Genomic DNA, 26,876 nt, shown 5'->3' with positions numbered 1-26,876 from the left:
ATTTAAAAAGGTGACAGTTGCGTCACGTAAAATTGCACTTTCTGTGCAGCACCTTCAGAGTGTAACCAGTCACTTCCTTATAAACACGCGTTCGTGAAGTGCGCGATTGTACCGCTACACTTGCGATTTATAGGCCATTGTATCGATACAAACACGCGGTTGCATCGCGGCTAAAACGTCACCGTGTGTAACAGCTCTTAGTAATCTGAAGGCGCTCTTAATCCCATTAAAAATGTTTCCCTGAAACTTTGATAATTCTAGTTACGGCAATAAATAATAATTTGGGATGGGAACTTTTTTGAGCAAATAATTTGTATGAATATTTGTGTGTCGATTTTCCAAAGCACTCTATATTAGAGTTGCAACGAATATTCGGTTACCATTCGGTATTCGGCTTATGCGACATATTTTTTGCTTTTCGGCCGAATACCTAAAAACAGGAGGAAGAAATAAGAAAATACAGTAAATTAACCAAAAAAAAAGTAACTTCTATGAGATCAAAAAAAGGTAACAAATACACTACCCACTTTTATGTAATTTTGTCATGAAATCAAGATTAAATAAACGCTAACAAAATCAACCTACTACTTATTGTTTGCAAATGAAAATAAAATTAAGTTTTTGAAAACCAATTAAACTGAAGTGAAATAAACAATTACTTACTTCGTTAAGGTTTCATAAATTTGAATTATAAACTTAAAAATAAAATTTCCTTTTTTGTTTCTTTTTACCCGCTCACGCGATACATGCAGCCGTAGACGCATACCACACCTAGAGGTGACGGTGATGATTTTATACCGATTTATCGAATATCGAAGTTATAACATGTAAAAGAACTATCGAGTTCTTAGGTTTTCGCGATTGTTACACATAGGAAATGAAACTATTTTTCCGGATTTAAATCGCGTATATTTTTTTTTTCAAACAAACCGACGTTTCGGGCCCTTTACAGGTCCCATGGTCACGGTTGACTGTGTCAGTCAGCGATTTAAATACGGAAAAATAGTTTCATTTCCTATGTAAAAGAACTAATATTAATTGCTATTTCGGTAACTACTTTAGCAAACCATAAAGTTTTTAATGCCTGGGTCTGTCATTAAAAAAATAAACAACTTCAAAAATACGTCACGACATACGTGTGAGGGTTATTGTTTGGGCTGGTGATTTCGGTGTTTATTTATTAAAAACATACCGTAAGAAGCGTTTTTTATATTTACCCTGAATATAAATGTTTATAAACTATACTTTAAGGAGTAATTTCATGGTAAACGTTAGCACCACTCAAACGGAATATTATCATATTTATCCAAGTACACCAAAAATTTCATTAGTGCTTTTTAAGTGCAGGATTTGCGGTGTGTTACTGCATTTTATTTGAGATGTTTTTGTTGGTAGTACGGAGGTTATTTATTTAGCAATGCAGAAAATAATTTTTATTTATAAAAACTTGTATTTAAACTGAATGCTTTTCTAATTTGCGAAACCAGATAGCCGCCATTTTGCGGTAGGTTTATCCTATCCTTTAAGGGCCGTGTAGGTGGGGGTAGCACATCGCGTGAGCGGTTACACAATCATGCATCATTACTAATTTAATTTAAGTTATAAATATGTATGTATAGCAATTCTCTTTCTTTTATCTTTGCTATAATGCGGCTTGCGCGCCAATTTTCGTAAGATTGTTAATCAGGCCGAATAGTTTGGCCGAGTATTCGGCTGTTCGACCTCGCTCCGGGCCGAATATTCGATATTCGGCCTGAAGGCGAAATACTATTCATTGCAACACTACTCTATATATAACTGGGAATTGGGAATGGATTAACTTTATGCTTTGTTCTAATTTTGCTTTTCAATGACGCATGCTAAATTTGGCATAGTTTGAATATTCTCGTTGTTTTATTTTATAATCCGTGATCTTTATCAGTGATGATTTTATTAGCAGAAAGTTTGCTGGTGACAACGGTATGTATTAAAAATTTAATTTTCAATTCGATAACTCATAAACAAGGAAAGGAAATGGTGAGCTTTCAGTGAAGGGAAAAGGTGCATAAACCAAACTTCAGATCCAGGATTAAAGATGAGAAAATTCATAATACTGGCAGAAATATTGAGCGTTGAATTTTCATGGTCTACCGTATCACAGTATTACAATTTTTTATTTTTTATAAAACTAAGTGACAAAGTAGAAAGTACAACTCGTACGCCTGGTGGTACACGCTTACCCACAGATTTGTCATAGCTAAAAAGTCGTTAAAAATCAAATACAAAGATCCGACAACAAGCACATAGAAGAATTGGTAAGGTCCGCTGGTTCGTTCCGTGGTTTAGTCGGCATAGCATCTGACACGGTTTCTGATCGAAGGATTTTTTCGATCTTTGTATTAATAATTATATCTAGTGGAGTTATTTCACAAAAAAAATTTACATCCATTTGACAAGTTTTTTTTAAATCGGTTACCGGAAAGTGCACGAAACAGAATTTATCCCCTAGTTTGACACCCTTAGAGGTGGAATATTTCCTACAAATTTAAATGGGACCAATACCATGGTACCAACAAAAAAGAATCATCAAAATCGGTTCACAAACATACAAACATACAAAAAAACCGTCGAATTGAGAACCTCCTCCTTGTTTTGAAGTCGGTTAATAACCCGGCTCATAAAATTTTGGTTTCATAAATGGCAAACTTTGAATACAAGCAAGAATATACATCGTCCTAAAAATTGCGACTTTGAAGACACGATTGTCAAAAACAGCTACTCCATTTTTGTTATTCATATTATTATCATCTGTCGCTATTTTTCATCATAATACTTATTACAATTTTTCTTCTTAACATAAATTACGTTTTCATAAATCTACCATGACGCCATTGTAAGAATGTTAAATTCTTTTTTTTGTTGTTGAATTTTTGAAGACCGCGGTGACTCAACTTTTATACAATGGGCGCTGGATGAGTTTATTTATTGCAAGAAATAAGTGCGCATTTAACCTCCGTCTCACTTGATGGAAAGTGACGATAAGGCCGTCGATGGAACATACACACCTACATAATGCCTATTTACTCTCGCCTTGAAAAGGTCCGAGTTACAACGTTCAGGGTGTTGAAGGAAAACATCGTGGTGAATCCTACACTACGAAGAAGGTTCTCAGCCCTCAGAACACTCTAAGGTGGCGGACTATAGCCCAAAACCTCGCCTGAGAAGAGACCGGTGCCCAGATGGGAAATGTAGGTTGATGAAATGATGTACGAGCAAATCTAGAGTATATTCACAACATTGGGTGGAACATTAGGCATTGTTTGTGAAATTACTTCACTATTTGTCATAATTATTAACACAAATATCGAACATAAACACAAATTCCTTTGGTCTGACAGCACTCGCACCTGAGCTGCAAGTCGAGGCAGCAGGCCTTACGAACTTTTCGTCGTAGCGCCATCTGTGAGATCTCTAAGAAAGTTTTTCACTTAACCAGGTACCTTTCAGGCTACCAGAGACTGACAAGAGATGTCGCATTATAATATTGATTATAATGAATATTGTCGACTTTTTTTAACGATTTTTTATTTTTGCAGGTTTATTTTTCACAAGATTTAGAGATCATAATATTAATAAATAAATATGTTTTCAAAATAACAAAAAATGAACAAAAAATAGAATTGCGCAGTGTCATTCATATCGTTACGATGTTTTACTACTAAAGATTAAGTAATTTACTTTTTGTGAAATACACCAGTTTATTATAATTATTAATACAAAGATCAAAGATTTATTTACATTGTAGATAGGTTCGATCGTTAGGTGTATTAAGAACAGGTTGTTTTATTAAGAATAAACAACCTATTCTTAATAAAACCTATTCTAATAATTGAATAATTGATATTCAATTTTTTTGTGAAATTACTCCACAAGTTTGTTATAATTATTAATACAAAGATCGAACACTCAGTAAAAAATCCTTCTGTTCAAATCCGGTCAGAGACCGATCTCTAGCCGGGGCTGGCAGCTGTAAAGGTATCTAACTGGGTGACGAAATACTTTCATAGATTTCTCATAGATGGCGCTACGGCTAAAAAGTCGTTGAAAACCAAATACAAAGACACGACAAGAAGCACATAGAAAAATTCTTGAGGACCGCTGGTTCGTTCCGTGGCTTAGTTGGTATAGAATCTGGCACGGTATGCTACAAGACGTCGATTCGAATCCGGCCGGCTCGAAGGATTTTTTTCTGAGGTTGTCTATTATTTCAGACAAGCATTAGAGTAATTCCAAACGCAAACAAGGCCACAGTGTTAGTGAGCACGAAATGTAGCATTTTCCCTACTCATCTAACCATTAAAACGCCATTATTGGAATTCTCATCTCTGCATTTGGATGTTATCCAAAACCGAACAATAAATGTTATTGGTATGTTGAACCGTATTTGGTTAACAATAACAAGTTTAAATAGGTACGAAGTAAATCTTTCAACATTACAAACATACACTCACTGCACACATACCTAGGTTTTACCTTAGAAATAGAAATAGACTTTAGTAGCAGTAGAGCTCTTTGTGAAAGAATAATTTTTCAACTCATATTACTGCTTGAAAGTCCTTCCGGTTTTGAAGGGTAAGGGTGCTGGTAAAATTACAGGCACATGGAACTTGTCAACTTATGTCATTATGGCAATGCCCTTCAGATCTTTGCGATTAAAAACTCTTGATAGGGATTGCAACTGACATTGTCAGACAAAGTTTCTCCAGGGTAGATTACGGTACCGCGGATCTTTCTTTTTTAATAATGCCAAGTAACGGGACGAACAAGTCGTGCGCCTGATGGTTAGCGACACACCTGTCAATAATAATTGCAGTGCCACTCAGTGCTTTAAATCGCAAAGATCTGAAGAGCACTGCCACTGCGCCCGTCACCCTGAGACATAAGTTGACAAGTCCCACCTGCCTATAGGTTTATCAGCACCATTATGATGAACTCTTTCACAAGGAGCTCTATTGCTATGAAAATCTTGCCATTAGGATTTGTCAATCGGCGTAAGATTTGTATCATACGACGACATTTAGCAGCGATGCAAACGCGCGATTGCATCGACGCAATCGCTTATAAATGATATCAGGAATAGCCAGTTTATTTTTATTCCTTGTATTAATGTTATATCTGTCACTATCTTTCATAAAAAAATTACTGTTTCTCGTAAAATAAATTACATTTTCATAAATGTACTATCACGCTAGTATAAGAATGTTAATTTCCTTAAACTTATCTCTCAAAGATACTCTGCGGCCCATATTGTAAAATTGTAACCGCACGTTTCTGCAGGACAAAGATTCTATTGATATCGGCGGCATTACCCCAAAGCAAAATGCCGTATGTCATTAGACTGTGAAAGTAGCTGAAGTAAAACCAATCTAGCGGTTGTTTTCGTATTTTTTAATCGCGTATACTGCAGAGCTGAGGCGTTTTAATAACTTACTTATACGTGGACCACATTGCAATTTACGCGCGTTTGCATCGCTGCTTATAGTCGCGCGTGTGTGTAAATGCAGACGATTAGCTACTGCATCGCTAGGGTGCGTCAGACGATCCATAGAACAATAGACATTTCCCAATACGCTACAACCGCTCATCGCTACATTAAACAAATGAAATCAGTTACCCACGGCATAGCGATAATTCATAGACATGGGAAAAAGCGTTACATTTCGATCACCGTGACTGTCGTTTCAAAAAAGTTACAAAAAAAGTCACAGTGACAAATCACCGTGATTTTGACACGCCCGTCACTTATTTCCTTACGGTTTCTAATAGTCGCTATTATTACTCGCTTTGATGTAAAGTTTAATTTCATTTGAAATATTTATCCGCAATAACCTTCACAGTTTTACAGGCTTGTCGCATTATTCGTTAATAAGATGATGTGGCGTGTTTATTATTTTGGATCAATTTTGTACAATTATCTTAATTGCATTTACAATATTTACACGGAATTCACATTGATCTAATTATTTCTTGATTCATAATTTTATAAATTTAAAACACAAAACAACAACAAAAACAAAACAATTTAAAAATAAAAGCGAACTACAATCAGTAGCGTAGTCGGCAGACTTTGAATCGCGCATGATTTTGTTTGTAAAAAACGTCGTCTGCGTATGTCGTGATGTAAGTGACGGAAACAGTTAGTGGAACGACCAACCTATGTGATTTTAGAACGTCGTTCCTTCGTAAAAAGTCAAGGTGATATTATTTGATCTGATCACTGTGATTTTTTCACCGTGACGTTATTTATCACCTGCCTCTAATAATTTACACTCTTATTGATTGAGCAAGGTAGCCAGGTTTCTCCCATGGGGTAATATAATTTAAAAAATTTCATAACAATTTCCTACGTTATTATCACATTAAATAAATCCCATAAAAAGTGCTATTCAATAATAAAAGCGCGTTATCTAAATGCCGTTTAAGGCACAAAGGAATAACGATCGAGAGAATAGACGGCTGCGATGGCTCAACGGTTTGCATTATAGGGGCAGGATGAGGAAGTCCCGGGTTCTATTCCCGGTATACTTTACATAATATCAAAATATAATCTGGTTGTGGAAGCTGGTCTCTCAGGTAACCAGGTCTCCATCTTCGGGCAGATTTAATTGATTAATTACAAGTAAAAACAAAATATGGAATTTTCGTTACTACCATTGACTTACAATTATATGGACGTCGGGTCCGCGATAAAAAGTGTCCGAACTTATTGGGCGTCAAAATCGTATACAGAGCGTCATTCACGCTTTAGTCTTCGTTTGTTCGACTGACAGCGAAGCAAGCAAAATTAGACAGTACTGCGATGACATGATGTTTTAGCTTTTTCATATTCCTTTACATGTCACTACGTTTAAATAGGTTGACTTGGGACATTTTTTTCGTGGTTTTTGTATTAGACCCGTCGTCCATTTACTTGTAAGTCAATGGACTGTATATACAAATTTTGCAGGCTAATTTCACATCACATTTTCTTCATGTTCTCATTGGCTTTTACCTATTCTTAAAGAAATGCATCCAAATTAACACCCTTAATAAGAAATTTAAAATAAATAGAAAGTTTTGCCACAAGCAAGAAACTCTGTAATTCTACTAGTGGAATTACCCTTCAAAACCGGAAGATAATAATGCTCACTTTACCGCTTGACGGCAGAAATAGGTAAGGTGGCAGTAGTTCCCTGGACGAACTCTCTCGCAAAGAGCTCTACCAATTGCAGTAGTCCATTTATTTGTAAGTCAATGGTTACTACATAATCTCAGTACAAAGTACTAAAAAACCGACCTCCAAAGTTCATGGAATTACATCTATTTGCCAAGTTTTATTGAAATCGGTTACCAGAAAGTGCGTAAAACCGGATTCAACCCCTAGTTTGCCACCCTAAGAGGTGGCATATTTTCTTCAAATTTAAATGGGACCACTACCGAGGTTTCCAACAAGTAAGAATCCCCAAAATCACACGTGTAACATATATACAAAAAATACAGCCGAATTGAGATCCTCCTTTTGTTTTGAAGTCGGTTAAAAAATTATGTTCTGATGAGGGTAAACTAAAAGAGCACAAAGCGCGCGTTTGTGTGTGTGTGTGTGTGTGTGTGTTTGTGTGGCTGTGTGTGTGAAGAAATTCTCTAGTTTGAAGCCTGGCAGTTGGTGCGGTTGTCTGACACGTTATTATTATTATTTTTGGATATCTATTTGAAGCTCTCGCCTCTCCCATTAGGGTTAAAAAGGGTTAGCCACTTTAAATACTTGGTACACTATATTACCGACGACCTCAAGGACGACCTGGATATACAACGCGAACGGAGAGCACTATAGGTGTTGCCCGCAGGTTCGCCAGATGTACGGCTGCAGTTAAGATAACATTGTTTAAAGCTTACTGCACACCAATGTACGCTAGTGCTCTGTGGTTGCAATACAACAACGCCTTCAGGACACTGTTGGGGCTGTCACGTTTCTGCAGTGCTTCATCCATGTTCACTGACACGCGCGTAGATAGTTTCACGGCTGTTGTACGTAAAAATTCGGCGTCGCTACTGAAGAGAATACGTGACAGCCCCAACAGCCTCCTGAAGACAGTTGCTAAATAATACAAAGTCCCTGGTAAAATATAAGTACTAATATAGTTTTAAGTCTGTACCTACTAACCTTTGATTGGATCTCAGTTGTCTCAATAAATAAATAATTATTTTATTAGCCCCCTTTACACATTGACTCTATCGCGGGTGATCTGGAGCGTACAGGATTGCGCGCGGGAATGCCTGCTCGCGCAATCGAACGCGATTACCTGTTTGAAGTTTTTTACTCTAACATTCTAGCTTGAGTTCGCTTTTATTACAACGCGTCATTAAAGCGCGTCCGTGTAAATGGCAATCTTGGTACGCAGGATTGCGCGCGCGACAGATGAGTGCAATCGCAGTCTTTCCCTTTTCCTTCCAACATCTTTACACGCGCTTTATTGCTGTATCACGCGCGAAAGAGTGGCTGTATAAAGCCTTCTATTGCCTAAAAGATCAATTTAGAATTTTAATAGCAGTATAGCTCCTTGTGAAAGAGTTTGTCCAGGACAGTACTGCTACCTTATCTATTTCTGCCGCCAAGCAGTAATGTCAGCACTACTGTGTTCCGGTTTTGAAGAGTAAGGGTGCTGGTGAAATTACAGGCACATGAGACTTATCAACTTATGTCTCAAGATGGAGCGCGCAGTGGTAGTGCCCCTCAGATCTTTGCAATTTAGAGCTCTGAGTGGCAGGCGTGTAGCTTATCTTCAGACGCACTACCCGCTCACGCGATGCGCTCCTCCTACCGCAAAATGGCGGCTATTTGGTTTCGCAAATTAGAAAAGCATTCAGTTGAAATACAAGTTTTTATAAATAAAAATTATTATTCTGCATTGCTAAATAAACACCCTCCATACTACCAACAAAAACATTTAAAATAAAATGCAATAATACACCGCAAATCCTGCACTTAAAAAGTACTAATGAAATTTTTGGTGTACTTGGATAAATATGATAATATTCCGTTTGAGTGGTTCTAACGTTTACCATGAAATTACTCGTTAAAGTATAGTTTATAAACATTTATATTCAGGGTAAACTTAAAAAACGCTTCTTACGGTATGTTTTCAATAAATAAACACCGAAATCACCAGCTCAAACAATAACACACACAATTGTCGTGACGTTTTTTGAAGTTGTTTATTTTTTAAATGACAGACCCAGGCATTAAAAACTTTATGGTTTGCTAGAGTAGTTACCGAAATAGCAATAAATATTAGTTCTTTTACCTGTTATAACTTCGATATATGATAAATCGATATAAAATCATCACCGGCACCTCTAGGTGTGGTATGCGTCTACGGCTGCATGTATCGCGTTAGAGGCTACTTGTTCGTCCCGTCACTTATCAAAAAATATTACAAACTAATGGAGTAATTTCACAAAAATAATTGAATATCATGATGGTCAAATACCGTGATATTCAATAAACTAAAAATTATAGTTGTCAAAGCGTCATCTGTAGTTAGCTGCTGGTAGCTGCAAAGGTACCAGACAGAGTGAATAAATTTTCATAGATTTCTCATAGTTGGCGCTATGCACACGTGTGTAACAGCTTTCTTAGACCACGTATAGATAAAACAACCCACTCTAGTGTTATTGAGTTCGTCCATTAGGTGGTTCACATAAATGTTAAAGAGCCGAGGCGAACTCAAACCACCTTGCCTCACACCACACTCTAATGTGTACACATCAGAGTAACAGCCAGCCCATATGACGCTATTCTTCTGACTACTGTACCAATATTTAAATAATGAAACAACTTCAGGAGTAACGGGGGTTTCATGCTGAAGGTTTTTCCACAGGATATCATAACACATTAGATCGAACGCCTTCGACAGATCCAAAAAGCAGGCAAGTTTTGGCGTTTTTCTACACGTGTAGTACTATACAATACTGAAAATGTTCACTAAGCAACGTAAACAAGCCACTTTTAAATATGTTTCTCACACAGTCCCTTATCAAAAGTTACCATCCTTTCGACCGTAAACTTTTTACTTAACGTAATTCAATTTGTAAGTAAGGGTATAAGTAGTTACTTAGTTGAGAAAAACCGACTTGAGACCATTCAACTTCTGGGAACATTGGTTTGACAGTTTTTGCTGTGACATGGGTAGTTTTCGCTATTTTATTATCATATAATGAGTATAGACAATGTTATGGAGCCTGCAGTTATGGTGAATTTTTTTAACAATCAAAAATATAATATACCAATTCAATCTTTTATTCGTTAAGAATATACTAATAAATTTAAGAATCATACAAATTAATTAACACACAGAGTCAAATGAATTGTCTGTACATGAATACATATAATATATATAATGAAGTTGATTTTACGGAGTTGACAAGTTACATCCAAACCCAAATTCAAAGCACTGTACCGGCAACACCTACTCTCACTTCAAAAATCTATGTAGTTTTTATTCTTTAACATAGTCTGCCTAGAATCGAATTTTGTTATTGCATTGATCTATTCTTATTATGTGTATAATTATATTATAATACTAAATACATTACACAATATTAAAACCTCTTTACAGTCACAACTTACTCTCACAGCTGTAATTATATTCACATTCGCTCATGCACTTACATTCAAACAGGTTATTTTGATGCACTTTATTATGTATATTATTATTCTCAATGTATAACTTTACGCATATTCGTTATATTTTTGCTTTCAAATAACTTCCCTCTCGTTGGTCCTGACTGAAAACCAGCGCGTTAGGAAACTTTGGCATGTGCTGAGTAGGCGTCGTTTCACTGATATGATAATCAGGTTTGTTTTTTATTTTATGCTTAATCTGTATGTGTGTTATATCAGTGAATAAAGTGTTTATCTATCTATTTATCTATAAGTTTCATATGCCTGTAATTTCACCAGCACCCTTAACCCTTCTAAACCGGAACGCAGTAATGCTCACAATAGTGCTTGGCGGCAGAAATAGGTAAGGTGGCAGTACTTCCCTGGACGACTATTCACAAGGAGTTCTACTGCTCCCTAAATGATTTATTTATTATTATTGTTATTTTTATTATAATATATCTCGATTTTATCAATCGTTACTTTATTAGCGATCAATTGCGTCAATCTATAAAATGTAAATATCATCTGCTCCTAATACATTTACTCGATTTTGTCTGATCTTACTTGTCGATCATCTACAATTCGAAAAGTCTGTACACTTTTAAATGTAAACATTATTTAGTTGAAGGAAAGGTTCTTGTGAGAAACTTCGTACATGAAAATACTGCCATTATACTTATTTCTGTTGCCAAGCAGTAATGTGAGCATTACTGCGTTCCGGTTTTGAAGGGTAAGTCTGCTGGTCAAACTAAAGGCACATGGGACTTGTGAACTACGTTTCACGATGAAAGGTGCAATGATAACTTAAAATCGAATAACTATCTTCAATATCTAATAACTTAAAATCTATTAGTGTTAAGAGATTAGTGTCATACGTTTGTAACGTTTTAGTTACTTTGTTTTTTAAATTATATTTGAAACAACAGCTATCACGGCCATATTATTATCTTAAAACTGTCTACAAGACTAAATCTTGCTCTTGAAATGGTCTAGTAGCAAACTAGAACGGTTAACAACAACACAAATAACTAAAGTTCCGTCACACTTCGCTAGATGGCGTTGACCAATTTCTAAAACACGATGTCAAGATTTTCCCTAGAAGAATGATGGCGTTTGGGTTATAACTTACTTACTTCCTTATTTGAATTCAGATCTCCTTTTAAACCGATCAAACTCAATCAATACCCATTATTTAGTAAATAGGTTATTCTGTTAGTACTGGTTGTTGCTGTACAGCTGCATCCTACTTGAAATGCGCCGCATGAGGCTTGCGACTACGTGACATTTAGGGGGGATAGTGTCTGTAATACCTCAGACACTATAAAGTTTGTTCATCCGCACAATAAATGCCTTGAAGTGAAGACATTTTGTTTTCATTTCTCTTATTTACATATAAATATTTCATTTAAGAATGTTTCATATATTCATTCAAATCAAGGTCTACTGTCTAACAACGGAGTGGATCTTGCCAGTTTTACGCCGTACATACGATATACTATTGGTTGCTAAAACCCTTCTCATCTCCGCTCTACTTTTGTTGATTAGGGCTTTTATTTATACCATTACAACTGAAACGGAAACCTAGAGATGGAAAACAGTTACTAAGCGCAACCTATGTATGGATTTATCCATAAAATTTTTGTTAATTCTGTTATATATTAATACAAAAATGGAACACAAAAAAAAATGCCTCCATACCAGGGCAACCCTCTACCAACTGAGCTATAGATATAATCAGCAGATCATAAGAATTCTTCTCTGAGTTGTTACGGACAGATCTTTGTTTTAGGATTTAACGGACTTTTTGTCATAGTGCCACCAGTGAGAAATCCATGAAAACATTTTCTTCACTCAACCAGGTAGCGATGCGGGATTGCGAATGATTTTAATATTCGACTCGTTAGTAATTAATAATCCTGCCATTCGACTGACAAACTAATAATCTACTAATTTTCGTTATCGAATGATCTGAATGATCATTCATTAGGAATCCACAGATTCCATAGAGCATTTCTACCCAGCCCTCTCTGACGTCAAAGTCAAATAATCGTTTATTCCATAGGTAACATTTTTATACTTGGAAACGTCATTTTTTAAGCTACTGCTCGTTCACTACGCTGACCTCCCTGAAAAGAACGAGCAAGAAACTGTAGGGATTGCTCTTTTCAAATAAACTTAAATGCTATGGAATACACTTTGAATCATAATTGTGTGGAATCTAGACTCACGTTGTCTTTCCATACATCTTTATCTTACACGTAGTCTACAATTTCAATTGGAATACTTTTAATGTAAGTTTTAAACTTAGGAAATGATAAACTTAATATATGCTCCGGAATCTTATTAGAAAAACGTATACAGTACTCCATAAAATAATCGTTTACTTTAGTTAAACGAAAATGTGGTTCCATGAATTTATACTTGTTTTAAGGTTAATATAATGGATATCTTTTTTCTTAACAAAATTATGTACATTTTTTCGAGCATTCAAATTATTTGAGTAAATACACTATAATGCCACAGTCATGATACCAGTCTCCTTAAACTTTTCTCTGAGAGAAATCCGAGAACCTAAACGGTACACAGAACGAATCGCTCGTTTTTGCAACACAAATATGGTTTGTATATCTGCCGCTTTACCCCAAATGAGAATCCCGTAGGACATTATACTATGGAAGTAACTAAAGTAAACTACTCTAGCAGTACTAACATCGGTAAACTTGCGTATTCTGCGGACTGCGTATGCAGCGGAGCTTAATCTGCTGGCCAGGTAAGATATATGTGGAAACCATTGGAGTTTACTGCCTGAGGTCATTCCCTAAAAGACAGCTTTATTAACAAGGTCTAACTTTTCTCCATTTGTTTCTATGACATACGGTAAATACCGTAAACGTGATGGACACTGGGATATTTTGATACGGACATGGTGAGTGGTTCCGAGTAGTTCCGACATAATAATCATTTGACTCGAGTCGAATGATTGTGCTTGGATTCAACTTAGGCGAATAATTAGTATTAGTAACATTCGAAGTCGCACATCGCTACGACCAGCTTTACAGCTACCAGAAGTTGACAAGAGATCTCGCTTTATAAATTCTGTCTGTCTGTTAAACGTTTTTCTTTAATTGACAAATAATTTGCAGTCCAGAAATCGGGCTGTGGATGATGATGGTAAATAGTTTTCGATTAGTAACGAATTATCTTTAGTGCTAGACAAACACATAATTTACCTGGTCTCAAACTAGGGTATCACCTACCATAAGTATTTGAACAACAAAATCTACCGTGGCACTATTTGGAACATTGAGATCAGAACCAATTTGAAAAAAAATATTATAATAATTAATAAGGAGATCGAACACAGAGAAAAAATTATGCCTTCATAATACCATAGCTGGAGCTAAACTACGGAACGAACCAACAGACTTCACGAATATTTCTGTGTGCTTGTTGCAATTTTTGGTTCGGAAACTTTCAAATTCCAAATTAGTTCCATCTAAAATTGCAAAACTTTTTCTTTAGCACCCATAGTGCTAACTGCTATAGAAATAAATAAATAAACAATTTTAAATAGTTTTATGAATCTCAAGGGTTTGTTCTAAATCGACGTCGAATGTTTATTTTGAGCTATCCCATTTTAGAAGAAACTCCATAGAATTATCATAATAATGGTATTCTCTATTCGACTAAGCAGCACCGGTACGCAAGACGGCGTTTGACGGATGGAGTAACTTCCCTTTGTGTCCATGTAAGGTATCGAATTACAAAGACCTCCATTCATATTTATGTTCTAAGATTATCTTACGATACACAGTTATTGAAGGTCGATTTTTAGGTAATCTGAGGCTAAATTTTAATTCATAACTAAACACATGCTAGCACCAGAACTAGTGGAGAAGTAGAAAAGGTTGCCCGAAGATGTAGTTTCAGCTAAAAAAAGCAACCAGTTTAAATATAAACAGGGCAATTATTTATAATAAAAAACCAAAACAGAAACTTAAATTGTGAAGGTGTCAACCTAATACATCCGCTACCGATAGTATCAATTGCTTAACGATTATAATAATAACAGTATGGGGTATAATATAACACTTTGAACCTAACACAGGTTCATGCAAAAAAAAGGACTGAGCCGTTTGGTTCAGGGTGATGACGAGCTCAAATACGCCAACCCTGTGGGTGGACACCCTGGGTCCCTGGAATCTACAGGTTAATCTCTTCACAATTCACCTCTTTGAAGCTTCACGTGATCAAAAGACTAGCTGCTCCGTTCGCAAAGAATAATATTAGCCATCCTAATGGAAAACGTCGTCAATCTCCTGGAAATATTCCCTCAAAGCGCGGACACAGAAGAAATCTTCAACCTTTAAATATATGAGTTAAAGGTAAACAAACAAAACAAACCAACGTTTCAGGTTCATTACAGGTCTGATTGACAAATACACACGCTTTGGATCCGAAAATATAGTTCATTTCCCGTGTGTAATAATTGCAAAAATTTAAGAACTCGATATTTGTTATAATTATTAATACAAAGATCGAACACTTAGAAAAAATTCCTTCGATCCAGCCGGATTTGAACCAACGTCTTCTAGCAAATCGTGCCAGACGCTATACCAACTAAGCCTTGGAACGAACCAGGGACCTCACGAATTTTTCTATGTGCTTGTTGTCGTATCTTTGTATTTGGTTTTTCAACGACTTTTTAACCGTATTAATACTTTTTAAAACTTTATTTCACAGTATATATTAAAATTACGTTGCTTCAAAAAAATACTGAACGTAATGGCGCTTGATATAAGATCGAAATTTTCCTTCTGTGTAATGCTAAAAAACTAGGCATAGACTTCGAAACTTGCAAATACAAAATTTACAAAAATTAAGTAATTCTACAGTATCGTAATTATATAGTCGAATGACTCTAAAGCTTAGACTTTAGAAAATGGTCTTTTAGCAATAAAGTATACTGATATCTTACCTCCAAGATCTCATCTCCAACTTTAACCGCTGGCGAGGCCTTCGCCGCGGCTCCGGAAGGATGCAGCCCGCATACAAACACGGCCATCCTGCTCCTGTCTCTATGACCAGCCAGTGACAACCCCAAGCCTGCTTTGGACGACCTCTCCAGCTTAACTGCGACCACGCTGTCGCCAAGTGAAGCATACTTCTTACGGATTTTATCTGCAACAAGGAGCAAACGTTGTTGTTAATAGTCGATAGATGGCGTTGTTTAGAAAAAAGTGAGTGAATTTTGTAATTTCATCAATTTACAAAACAGACCCAGGGTGACGGGCGCAGTGGCAGTGTCACTCTGATCTTTGTGGTTGCTTGGCACTGCAATTGTTATTGACAAAGTTGTGCCTACTTTTACTATGTATTATATTATATTTAGGTACCCATATCTAACAGAACTGTAATAAGTAGGTATGTATTGACAGGACCAATTGTTGTATCATAAAAAAAGATGTGTAGACTGTGACTTTGTTCTTACTTACTTAAGGTAAAGGTACCACTCTGAGTGAAGAAATAAATTTCTCACAGATGGCGCTACAGCAAAAAAGTCGTTAAAAACCAAAAACAAGGATCTTCAATAAGAGAAAAATCCATAAGGTCTGCTGGTTTGTTATTAATAAGTATAACTGATATTATAAATACATCAATTACATTTCAATTAATGTTACAGTCTACTAGTAAATTCTAGAAACGTATATTATAATATTTTTATTTTTTATTTTTGAATCAGTTTGTGTGTATCGATTTTATAGATAGATTAATTATATTTTCGCATAATTTCAAACAACAATAATTTTGTTAATATTTCATTGCATATTGTTGTAATTGCATGCTGCGATGTTTTAAACTATTGTGTTCGATATTTAATGTGTAGTGTTTTTCTATGTGGCATGTCCTATATAAATAATTAAAAAATAGCAAACTAACGGAGTAATTTCACAAAAATAATTAAATGTCATGGTATACTTTTCAATAAATTTAAAACTAGAGTGATATACTTCTTAAACAAATATTTCACCATTGTTGTTGTTCAAGAAGCATACAAAAAACGACGTACAATTCAGCTATTCAATATAACTAAGACATATAATAATTAATCTAGGCAGTAACAATGCCCTGGCATACTTGAATAGCAATTATACTGCGAACGCTAACTCACCTTTCAGGCTCGGCAATTACAGCAAATCCATCTTTAATGGAAAGCTAACCCATTACATGCTGATGTGAATTAAATTAACAAACTTTTCATACTAAAAACTCGAGTAAAAGTACTTTTACACGAAAGTGGACGGATATAAAATAAATTAAACCAACATCAGCAATCTCTGAGGTCCCAGATACGATCCCTGGCCGGGTATATGTAGAAAACTAATTTATATATCGACTCATCCGAAGAACAGAGTCCGATGTGATTATATAGCAAAAAGAGAATAAGTACGTTACGCGAACAATTTCGTTATTCAAACTAAGTCCTATGTAAAAGTATTTTGAGAATTTATATATCTTACTTCGTTTGGGAAATATAAAATCGAACAAAGGTCGATCTGACATCCACAGCGAAGAAGAACGAACGAAATGTACTATGTCCTGAGAACAAGTAGTCTTACACATAGACCTTTGTTCTACGGATGTGTCGATATACTAACTCGGTTCTGGTTGTGTCTGGTTCCGTCGTTGTTTCCGGTTTCAATGACACAAGTGACACTTTATCGGGTTCTTTAGGTTTTTGCGATTGTTACACATAGGAAATGAAACTATTTTTCCGCGTAAACATGTCTGCAGTCTGCGAGTCATGGATAAACTTACATATTCAATCAAATTTGGCAAACCCACCAGGTTGGGAAGTACACCAGTCTCAAGCAATATATTTTAACAGAAACAATTTTTTTGTATAAGGTTCGCGAGTGGAAAAAACCCCTAGAGGATGGAAAAAAAGGAAAAACCGCACGGACATCTTGAACGAACCATTGTAATGAATTTGTGTTAAATTAGGAACACAGCCTTATAATTTTCATATGCTAATTATCTCTGATCTACTTTAAATATTGCATGTCAGAAATTACTAAATGTGTGAAATAGCATTCTGTAGACGTTATCGTTAAGTATTGTACCTAAATGAATTTGAATCTATAAATATCGCACCCTTAGTAATATAAGGGCACAATCCAAAAAAGTAGATTTTTGGGAAATCGCGTATTAAGATTCTGGATTCCTACATTACACCTATTTTTTCAAATAACATGCTTATTATTTAAGTTATAAATATGAAATTTGGCAGATTTGTTCTTTGATAAATGTATTATAAATAGCAATAAAAAAATAAATAATATAAATAAATTCCATAAGTTTCAAGCAAGTTAAAAAAACACTTTCAAGTTAGACCCATATAGTACAAAAAATATAACAGAAATATGGAGCTATTTAAGTTTGATCCCATTTATTATTTAAGTCCCTATCAATTCCCAAATTTCCCAAAAATCTACTTTTTTTGGATTGTGCCCTTATATTACTAAGGGTGCGTGTCAAAACCCTTTTTGCTGCTCTTTTAACAATAAATATTTTTGTATATATAATATGTAGACACATATGTAACTATGCACAAAAGTATCACCAAGTGGTGACACTTGACCCGTATTGTCAGCTAACAAAGAACTCGCATTAGACGCGGCTATTCGGGAAAATTTTTCTCAAACTCAAGGTTTTATTAAATTTCTTCTTGTGTAGCATATTGTACTTAATATTAGTTTCAAACCGCCTTCGGAAAGGAGGATGTAAGTACATTTTTTATGAAGGTTCAGGCATAAGTTAGACAAACAAGCATTATAGGTTAAAATATTTTCGTTCGGAAAAGAATATCTCCAGGGTCTTATATATATTTTAACCGACTTCAAAAAAGGAGGAGGTTATACGTTCGGCTGTATTTATGTTTTCCGATTTCTTCACCAATTGTAGACCGATTTTGAAAATTCTTTTTTGTAATATCGTGGTGGTCCCATGGAAAACAAGGAAAATCTTCAAATTTTATAGAAATGTCAGTGTTCTCATTGAATTCTCCGTCAATTGTAAACCGATTTTGAAAATTCTTTTTTGTTTGAAAGGGTATACTCTCGAGGTGGTTCCTGATGCCGAGAGTTGCCGTTCCGGGTTAATTTCGGCTATCACAAATTAAATTAAATATTTTCCGCAATTAAAAGCCGATTTTTCACTTGACACAATATACGTAATCAAGAAATCACCGTCACCCTGACAACCAGAAAAAAGTATGAAATATACAAAGGAGTCCGTAATAATTCAAGAACAAACAATTTTCCATATGACGATCTCTATCTAGCGGTTGGCACTATAGACGCTAGGTAAGGAGGCTTGGATTCTCAGTAGTACCAATTTGAGAAACTTTTCTAAATTGGTTCTGGTTTGAGAGTTCTGGGTAGTGTCTTTGGACTCCTTGACTCTTAATAATAAAAAGGTAAATATAAAATGGTGTAGTTGTTTGGCAAATTCTTATTGTTATCTTTATATCATCTTCACCATTGACCTCATACGTCTATGTCACACTGGTCGGATGTTTGTGAGGGATTTTTTTCATGATTGCATATCCTGGTGCGGGAAAAGCTTTTTCTCTTTTACTAGTGACCGAGGGAACCAGTGACAGAAAAGAATCGTACCCGAACATACATAAAAATCAGGGTTCGGTATTATTAAAATTTATTTATTTATTTATTTATTGCATTGTCACACTTATTAATAATTTACGTACAGTGGTTTGTAAGTGTACATGTGACACCCTATAAGGGCACAGCAAAGTAGAGAGGGCACTCACTTATTATTAAATATAATGGTTTACAGTCATATGTCATCTTATAAAGGTACAATCATATTATTTATGATGACTTATTCAATATGGTAAACACCATATTAAATAAATCATATTATCATATTATTAATCATATTATTTATTTTCTTAAAAATGATAATTATTATCATGATAATTATTATTATAATTACCAATATCTCTCCCTAACAGTGAATAAGAACATCGTGATGAATGATCATGAAAATCGAAATGACCTGAATGTCGAAGGAGATTCAAACGACGGGACAAACAAGTCATGCTCCTGATGGTAAGCCACACCTATTCATAACAGTTGTCGTGCCAAATAGGGGCACTACCACTGAGCCCGTCACCCTGAGACATTATGTTAACAAGTACCATGTGTCTGTAATTTCACCAGCACCCTTACCCTTCAAATGTTCACATTACTGCTTGACGGCAGAAATGCCAGCCGGCATTACTATTCAGGACGAACTCTTTCACAAGAAGTTCTATTGCTACTATATGTGGCGAGGCGTCCATATAACTCGATTCGATATTTTATAGTAATTTACTATGTTTTGTGCTCTATTTTAGGTGTAGAGTAACTTAACCAGTGAAATGAAGTGTACTAGTATCTTGTGTGCTAATAGAATGTTTCAGCGTCGCCAAGGCGCCACTTTTTGTGGTTTATGTTTTGCTCCGGCTTTACTGACGACAATTTTCACGCCCCACCACTGCTACCCTGTCAATTGATTATGAAAACATGTTGTCAAATTTCTAGTACCCAATTCTGTTGTTTATTTGAACTTGATGTTTGTTCTTTTATGTTTACTGTAGTATACTTGCATACGAGTGATGTTGGGTTGTATGTCAATAATTGCATAGAATTGTCAATATCACACATTGACTTCAACATTTACGCAACGAAAAAACAGTAAACGTTTAGTTATGTGTAGGTTGCGGTCGTTTTGAATAAACAGCTCAAAGGTCAGTCGCCAAAATGAGAAATTAGCTAATAACCGAATTAGTGTAACGACATTTTCTTAACATACAGAAAAACTTTTATTTGCCGATGGGACTTGAACCTACGACCATACAGCACCGTAGTACTGCTTTTGCCAACTGAGCTACGGGTCAAGTTATCGAGTTGTCGAAGTTCTCCTATGTGTTTTTATTAAAGATCTCTGTAATGGGGTTTCGGCATTCAGAGCCGTTAATGACATCTAGCGAGAAACCTGCACCATAGCCATTCTTCACCGCAGCTGTTCTTTATCGAAAAAATAATGCATATAACCGGATATAACCGGGGAATTTCATTGTGACTCTCCATTTCGGTAATTTAGTCGTCAAATAAAAAATTAAAAAAATTAAAAATTTAAACTGTTTATTTCGAAAAATTATAAAAGTTATTTCACATTACTAGAGCTATAATTTTTATGTTCTAAAATTATGCACCTTAGTAACTTCCAACCACAGCGGCATCTTAACATTATTACTTATTTCAAAATCTAGTATATAAACACAGCTCTCATATATCTGATACAGATCCTTTCAATTGTGGATTCTAATATTTGTACTAACTTCTTTGGTACCCTGTTTAACACATCTGGAAGTACAAATTACCATATTCTCCTACCATATACATTGTTACAATTTGGAGTTTAAATGTACGATTGCTATGCAATATTCCTAGTCTTGACAGTCTTTTTTCCTTCTCCAAAAATGGAAATGTCGTGGCAACTAAATTAGCGTGATTTACGGGAATCTATTGTTATTAGTCCGTAGACAACGTAAATTAATGCTTATCGTGCAAAGATTAAAGTCGTAGCCATTGAAAAAACAAAGCAATAATGTTAAATCCCTCTCCTGTGATATTTGGTTTGGTGCAGATATGCGCTTTTTACAAATACTACATACGCGGATTTGGACTATCCCCGACGATATGTAACAAAACCCAAAAAATATTATTTTGGACTTGTGGCACCATTGATGTCAAGTGCGATATGTACTGCTAAGTCAGTCTGTACACCAATTATCTAGTCCCTATCTAAAAAATCCCCTGTACCCTGAGTAACATTGCAAGTTAATCCCTGGGGCACTAACCAGAACGAAGTCCTAATAATAAAAGATATTTGTATGTACTTTAATCACATTTCAAGATTTTTTTAAGGTCCTGGAGCAAAGAGAGAATCTACCATATAACGAGCTCTTTCAGAAGGTGCATATTCAGTAAAGATTCTCGGGTTATATGTGCCTGGAAACACAGTGGCAGGCAAGGAATTCCATTCCTCGGCTGTGCGCATAATGGTCGTCGGATGGTCGGTACCCCCCGGCTGGAAAACAGTGTTAGGTACTACGTCAGTGGTTAGTGTAGACGAGACTTTAGAAAGTGACGTTGTTAGTCTAGTGTGCAATCCTGCATATGACTTTAATAAAAATGAAGCAAACGAGGGTAGATTCTCGCCGACGCCGCCTGCGTCCACTGTGATTGGGCTGCCAGTACTTTGGCGCGCAGTTTCCGTCGAGTCACCGCCGCGGAATCTCATGATTAAGGACCACGAATTGGTTCGAAACATGTCGAGCGAAAATTTGACTTAAATACGTGAGTTATCCGTTATTTTTACTTAATAATAATATCGTTTATTGCAAAACATGTTGTTACATTTAGGTCTTATAGTAGTTGATAAAGTATCAAATATGTACCCTGTAAGGGCGCAGCAATGTTAATTTTGAGATATACAATTTAATTACCATTAGTTATAATATTATTACAATGAAAACAAATATATTCTGAAAGTCAAATGAATTAATTTTAAAATGGTTGTCAAATTTAAATTTAAAGTATTTAAAAAATTAATCAATTGATAATTAATCCATTAAAATTAATTAAAAAATAAGAAATGACGAAAAGCGCTTAAGTACGCCTGAAGGGAAAATCGACCAAGTAAGAATGATATCCCGCCATAATTTTGGACGTCAAATGGTGTGAACGGGATGAGCAGTGGAGCTTGGGAAAGTCTTCGTTCAGGGAAGTACTGTCGCCTTATTATTTCTACCGCCAAGCAGTAATGTGAGCATTACTATGTTCCGGTTTTGAAGGGTTAAGAGTGCTGGTGAAATTGCAGGCACATGGGACTTGTCAACTTATGTCTCAGGGTGACGGGCGCAATGGCAGTGCCCTCCAGATCTTTATAATTTAAAGCTCTGAGTGGCATTGCAACTGTTACAGACAGGCGTGTCGCTTACCACCATGCGCACGATTTGTTCGTCCCGTCACTAGGTATCATAAAAGAAAGAACTGATGGAGCTCATGGGCACACTAAATATTCTGTAGAAAACCGATCTCGTGAACAATCACTAAAAACAATGTGACCTTTACCAAGCGGAGTTTAATGGAACCAATTATATTCTTAATTGAATCAATCACAACATGATTAAATGCATTACTTAAAAATGTAGCTGCTTTCAATTAAGATAGTTAGACTTAGGTTAAACAAGAAGTATGATTGATTCTATTAGATTTGATAACGGTTAAATTTTTTCAGTGTTTCGAGGTCAGTCTGAGTAGAAACACTATTTATGATGCACCTCTGTCACTCCAAACCAGCGACTTCCGCAAGGGATTGCACAACTCCTATACATTTAATATATTACGACGTAGTTCTATCTTGAGTACGTATTTCTTTATTGACCAACAATACGGGTTAAGTCTGTTGTGTTGTGTAATCTAGTCGTGTGACTAGATTATGTATTTGTATATTCACATAGTCTTCTTTAGCACAAAAGGACGTAACGACCATTTTAATTAAAAAAAGTTATTTATACAATTCAATTGAGAATTTTAAGATTCATAAGGCAATTGAAATAAATAATTTATTGTTACACTTACAAACACTATTTAATTTACAATATTAGTAAAATCTTCAAAAGAACGCAACGTTTTTCAAGTCTTGTCGAATATTTTATTTTTTGTTTTAAGTTTAATTTGAAAATAAAAAAAGGCTGTCATTTTTTTCATTCGTTTGTTTTATTTTCCTATTAATACAACTTTATGTCGATTGGTAAGAGGTTAATTTTTCGTTCTTGTACATTTCGCAAAGTTTTTGAAAAAAAAATTCTAAAAATTTTGATTTAATCAATGCTTTGATTTGATATAATCTCTGCACTACGATCTGACAGAATCCTAGTTTGGCATACGGATGCAGGTTTGTGTCCTGTCAAATCGAATGACTATTTCTAAGTGTTCGATCTTTGTATTAATAAATTATAACAAACTAGGGGAGTAATTTCACAAAAAATAAATGTATAATTATTATGAATAATATAATATAAAAAATATATAATGAATAATTTTATTATTAATTATTATTATGGTAGTAAAACAGCATGATTCTTGATAAAATATTACAATTAATACAGCGACATCTCACGTCAGTTTCTGGTAGCTACAAAGGTGCCGGCTGAATGAGAAGCTTCAGAGACCTCTCACAGATGTCGCTAACGGAGATAAAATAAAAAATAAACAATACAAAAGATCTAACAAAAACATACAAAAGGCAGATTGAAGGATTTTTCTTTTTCTTCGATCTTTATTATAAGAAACTAATGGTAGGTAATATGTTTTTTTCTATATATTTAATATGCTCGGAAATGTTTGCATTACTTTCAAACAAAGAACCCAGAAATATGTGATTTATGGAGCGTGCAATTATTTACCAACCTAGGCTTGCATGAGTATGGAAATTCATTACTGTCCGATGCTCTAGACTTTGAAATATAGGTACATATATCTACTAACAAAGAATAAATAGACAAAAGAAAAAGTGTCATATAGCCAAGTGCTCTATTGCCAACTGGCATTATTGATTGTGTACGGTAGACCCTTCGCCTTCCCGGATAAATGGGTGAAAACTCATAGAAAATATGACGCACAAATATACCTGCACCCTTAGAATAATAACGCATAGAATGATAGTTTCATATCAAACGAACTGTCAAAAGTGAGGCAAAAATCAAATTCATGTAGGCTAGTTTTAGTAGTAGGTTAATTTTCGGTTTTAGTGAATATTTATATAAAAATACAAGTTGGAACGCGTTCCTTCCTTGTGGAATGTGATGTTAGTATCTATTTTATGTTTGTCTGACGTATTTTTACACTCATTTACCTCACATTTCGTCATTTTTAGCTAAAATTCTTGATCTGTTCGCGGTGCAAGTTGACCTTGAGCATTGAAGGCCCCCTCCGCTCGTGTAGGCCCTTTGGGCGCGCTTCAATTTGCCCACTTAGCGTGTGCGGACTAGGTTTCTATGCGTTATTATTCTAAGCCTGCACCGTGTAGTTTAAAAAAGACGGTAAAATAAACGAAAGTACTGTGAAGTTCTTTTTTGTTATTTCTATTTTTTTGTATTGTTTATATTATTTTATTCGTGAATATCAGTTCCTGTGAGAAGAACGAAAATACAATAAGGGTCTCTACTCCGCTTAGTTTGAAACAAAATGCAAATTCTTCTATTATACATTCTCCTTCATTCTTAAGTCTTTATTTCCTTGCATTGTTTAAGAAAAGCACTTTAAATACCTCGGCGGGAAGATGTATTGCCTGACTCGTATAATACAAGGCCGATTCGTCGTGCTTTTCGGCCTCTACAATAATAAACTATTATTATTAAAAAAAACGGACTCTGCGCGTTCTTTATTCAAAAGAAAAACGAACATTTCCAACCATTGACTTACAAATGAATGGACGACGGGTCTAACACAAAAACCACGAAAAAAATGTCCCAAGTCAACCTATTCGAAATTTAAATTGTAATGTCATCGCAGTATCGCGCTGTCAGTAGAACAGATGAAGACTAAAGCGGAGTTTGGCGCTCTGTATACAATTTTAGCGCCTTACAAGTGCGGACATTTTTTAGCGCGGACCCGACGTCCATATAATTGTAAGTCAATGTTTCCAACAACAAGTTTAGATATTGAGAAAGAGTGATTTCTAACACTATATACTTTCTAAAGATGTCAGCATAGAAAGCGTTAGTATCGAATCAGCTTCAATTGATTGATTATGTCAGCTCGACGAGAACAAAAACAAAAGAATCCATCCGGATGCCAAACGAACCCTTTTTGTTGCGATTTCTGATTGATCATCCACTTCAATCTAGTTTGTAGGTCGATTGAATGTGAACCAATTTATTACTGATGGCAATGCCACGGGAATTTCACTTAATGTCATTCTATCGAAATTTCCAAAATAAAAGATTCAGGGGTTGCATTAGAAGTCCATGTTAATAAAAATGGAAGTAAATAATTTTGTAAGTTTCTTATGCCATCAAGTGACGGGACGAACAAGTTTAGCGCCTGGTGTAAGTCGACAAGTCTCATGTGCCTGTAATTTCACCAGTACCCTTGACTTACGCTTATCGAACCCAGTGAAGTGTAAAGAAGAGCTTATGTTGAATTTTTGTTTGCATGCCGTAATGTTTTCCACCTTCCCTCAGCATAAAATTAATAAAATAAACAATATAAGCGCAATTACATAGTCCGTTCCTTTCTGCATAAGTTTTGATCATAATGACCATCCCCACTGACAGTTAGTGTTAACGCTGCTGCGTCTGAGTGCGGCGGCGGAACCAGTTCCTGAGGTGTGAGGACTTCCCGCGCGCGCCAGCACTCCGTAACCGTCCACCACGCCGTTCTTACTTATTATTTTTTACACGATTTCAATTGTACCGAAAAAGTTGCACCATTACAAAGTATATACATGAAGCAGAAGTTTTACTTGAAGACATGAGAAACATTCAGCTGAGCTGTGAAAGAAAGAAGGAGAGAAGGGCACTATAGTCTGAGCAAGCACAGGAACCTTCTCAGTTAGGTCCTGACCCTAGATTAGCCTGTTTGCACAGACTTCATCTGGTTCTCCAAAGTCTAGTGCTCTCCCCATTTTCCATATAGGTACCAGAGCTGTAACACATACTTCCCGTTGCGCAACAACGGTTGCCACCGCTAAGCCGTTGACTCTAAAGTCTACTACCAAATCTCCTCTTTCGTGGCGGAGCTATAGGCACGCTTACCTCCCGACGCCGAAACGTCTCTTTAGTTCCCAGAAACCTACGCGACAGGAGGGACCGGAAGATATCTAGCTTATCCTCTACTAGCTCTCCGAACTAGTGCCGTTCGCAGTGTCCTGCGACAATGTCCGGACATAGCTTCCTACTTAAAGAGCAATTCACGTGGCCCGCGCGTCTCCTCACCTTAGACCCTCGTTTAGACCGAGAAACGAAGCTTAACACAGTCATAAATACCACCACCACCAAAAATATACCCGACGCGTGTTTCGCCTCTCTACGAGTCATACTCATGGGTTGATGGTT

The 26,876-nt window shown here is 35.8% G+C and overlaps 1 protein-coding gene across 1 annotated transcript in view; it reads right to left on the bottom strand.

Annotated features, from left to right (window-relative positions):
• Positions 1 to 26,876, bottom strand: part of LOC113227397 (inactivation-no-after-potential D protein-like) — a 138,943-nt gene that overhangs the window by 55,529 nt on the left and 56,538 nt on the right. The window contains exon 3 of the mRNA XM_026460290.1: positions 15,660 to 15,862. Within this exon, the coding sequence (XP_026316075.1) occupies positions 15,660 to 15,862 (203 nt within the window). The remainder of the gene's footprint in view (positions 1 to 15,659; positions 15,863 to 26,876) is intronic.

This window comes from Hyposmocoma kahamanoa, unplaced genomic scaffold, assembly GCF_003589595.1.
Source record: "Hyposmocoma kahamanoa isolate Upper Pololo Valley unplaced genomic scaffold, ASM358959v1 210, whole genome shotgun sequence".
NCBI lineage: Eukaryota > Metazoa > Arthropoda > Insecta > Lepidoptera > Cosmopterigidae > Hyposmocoma > Hyposmocoma kahamanoa.
This window is presented reverse-complemented; position numbering and strand designations above follow the sequence as displayed.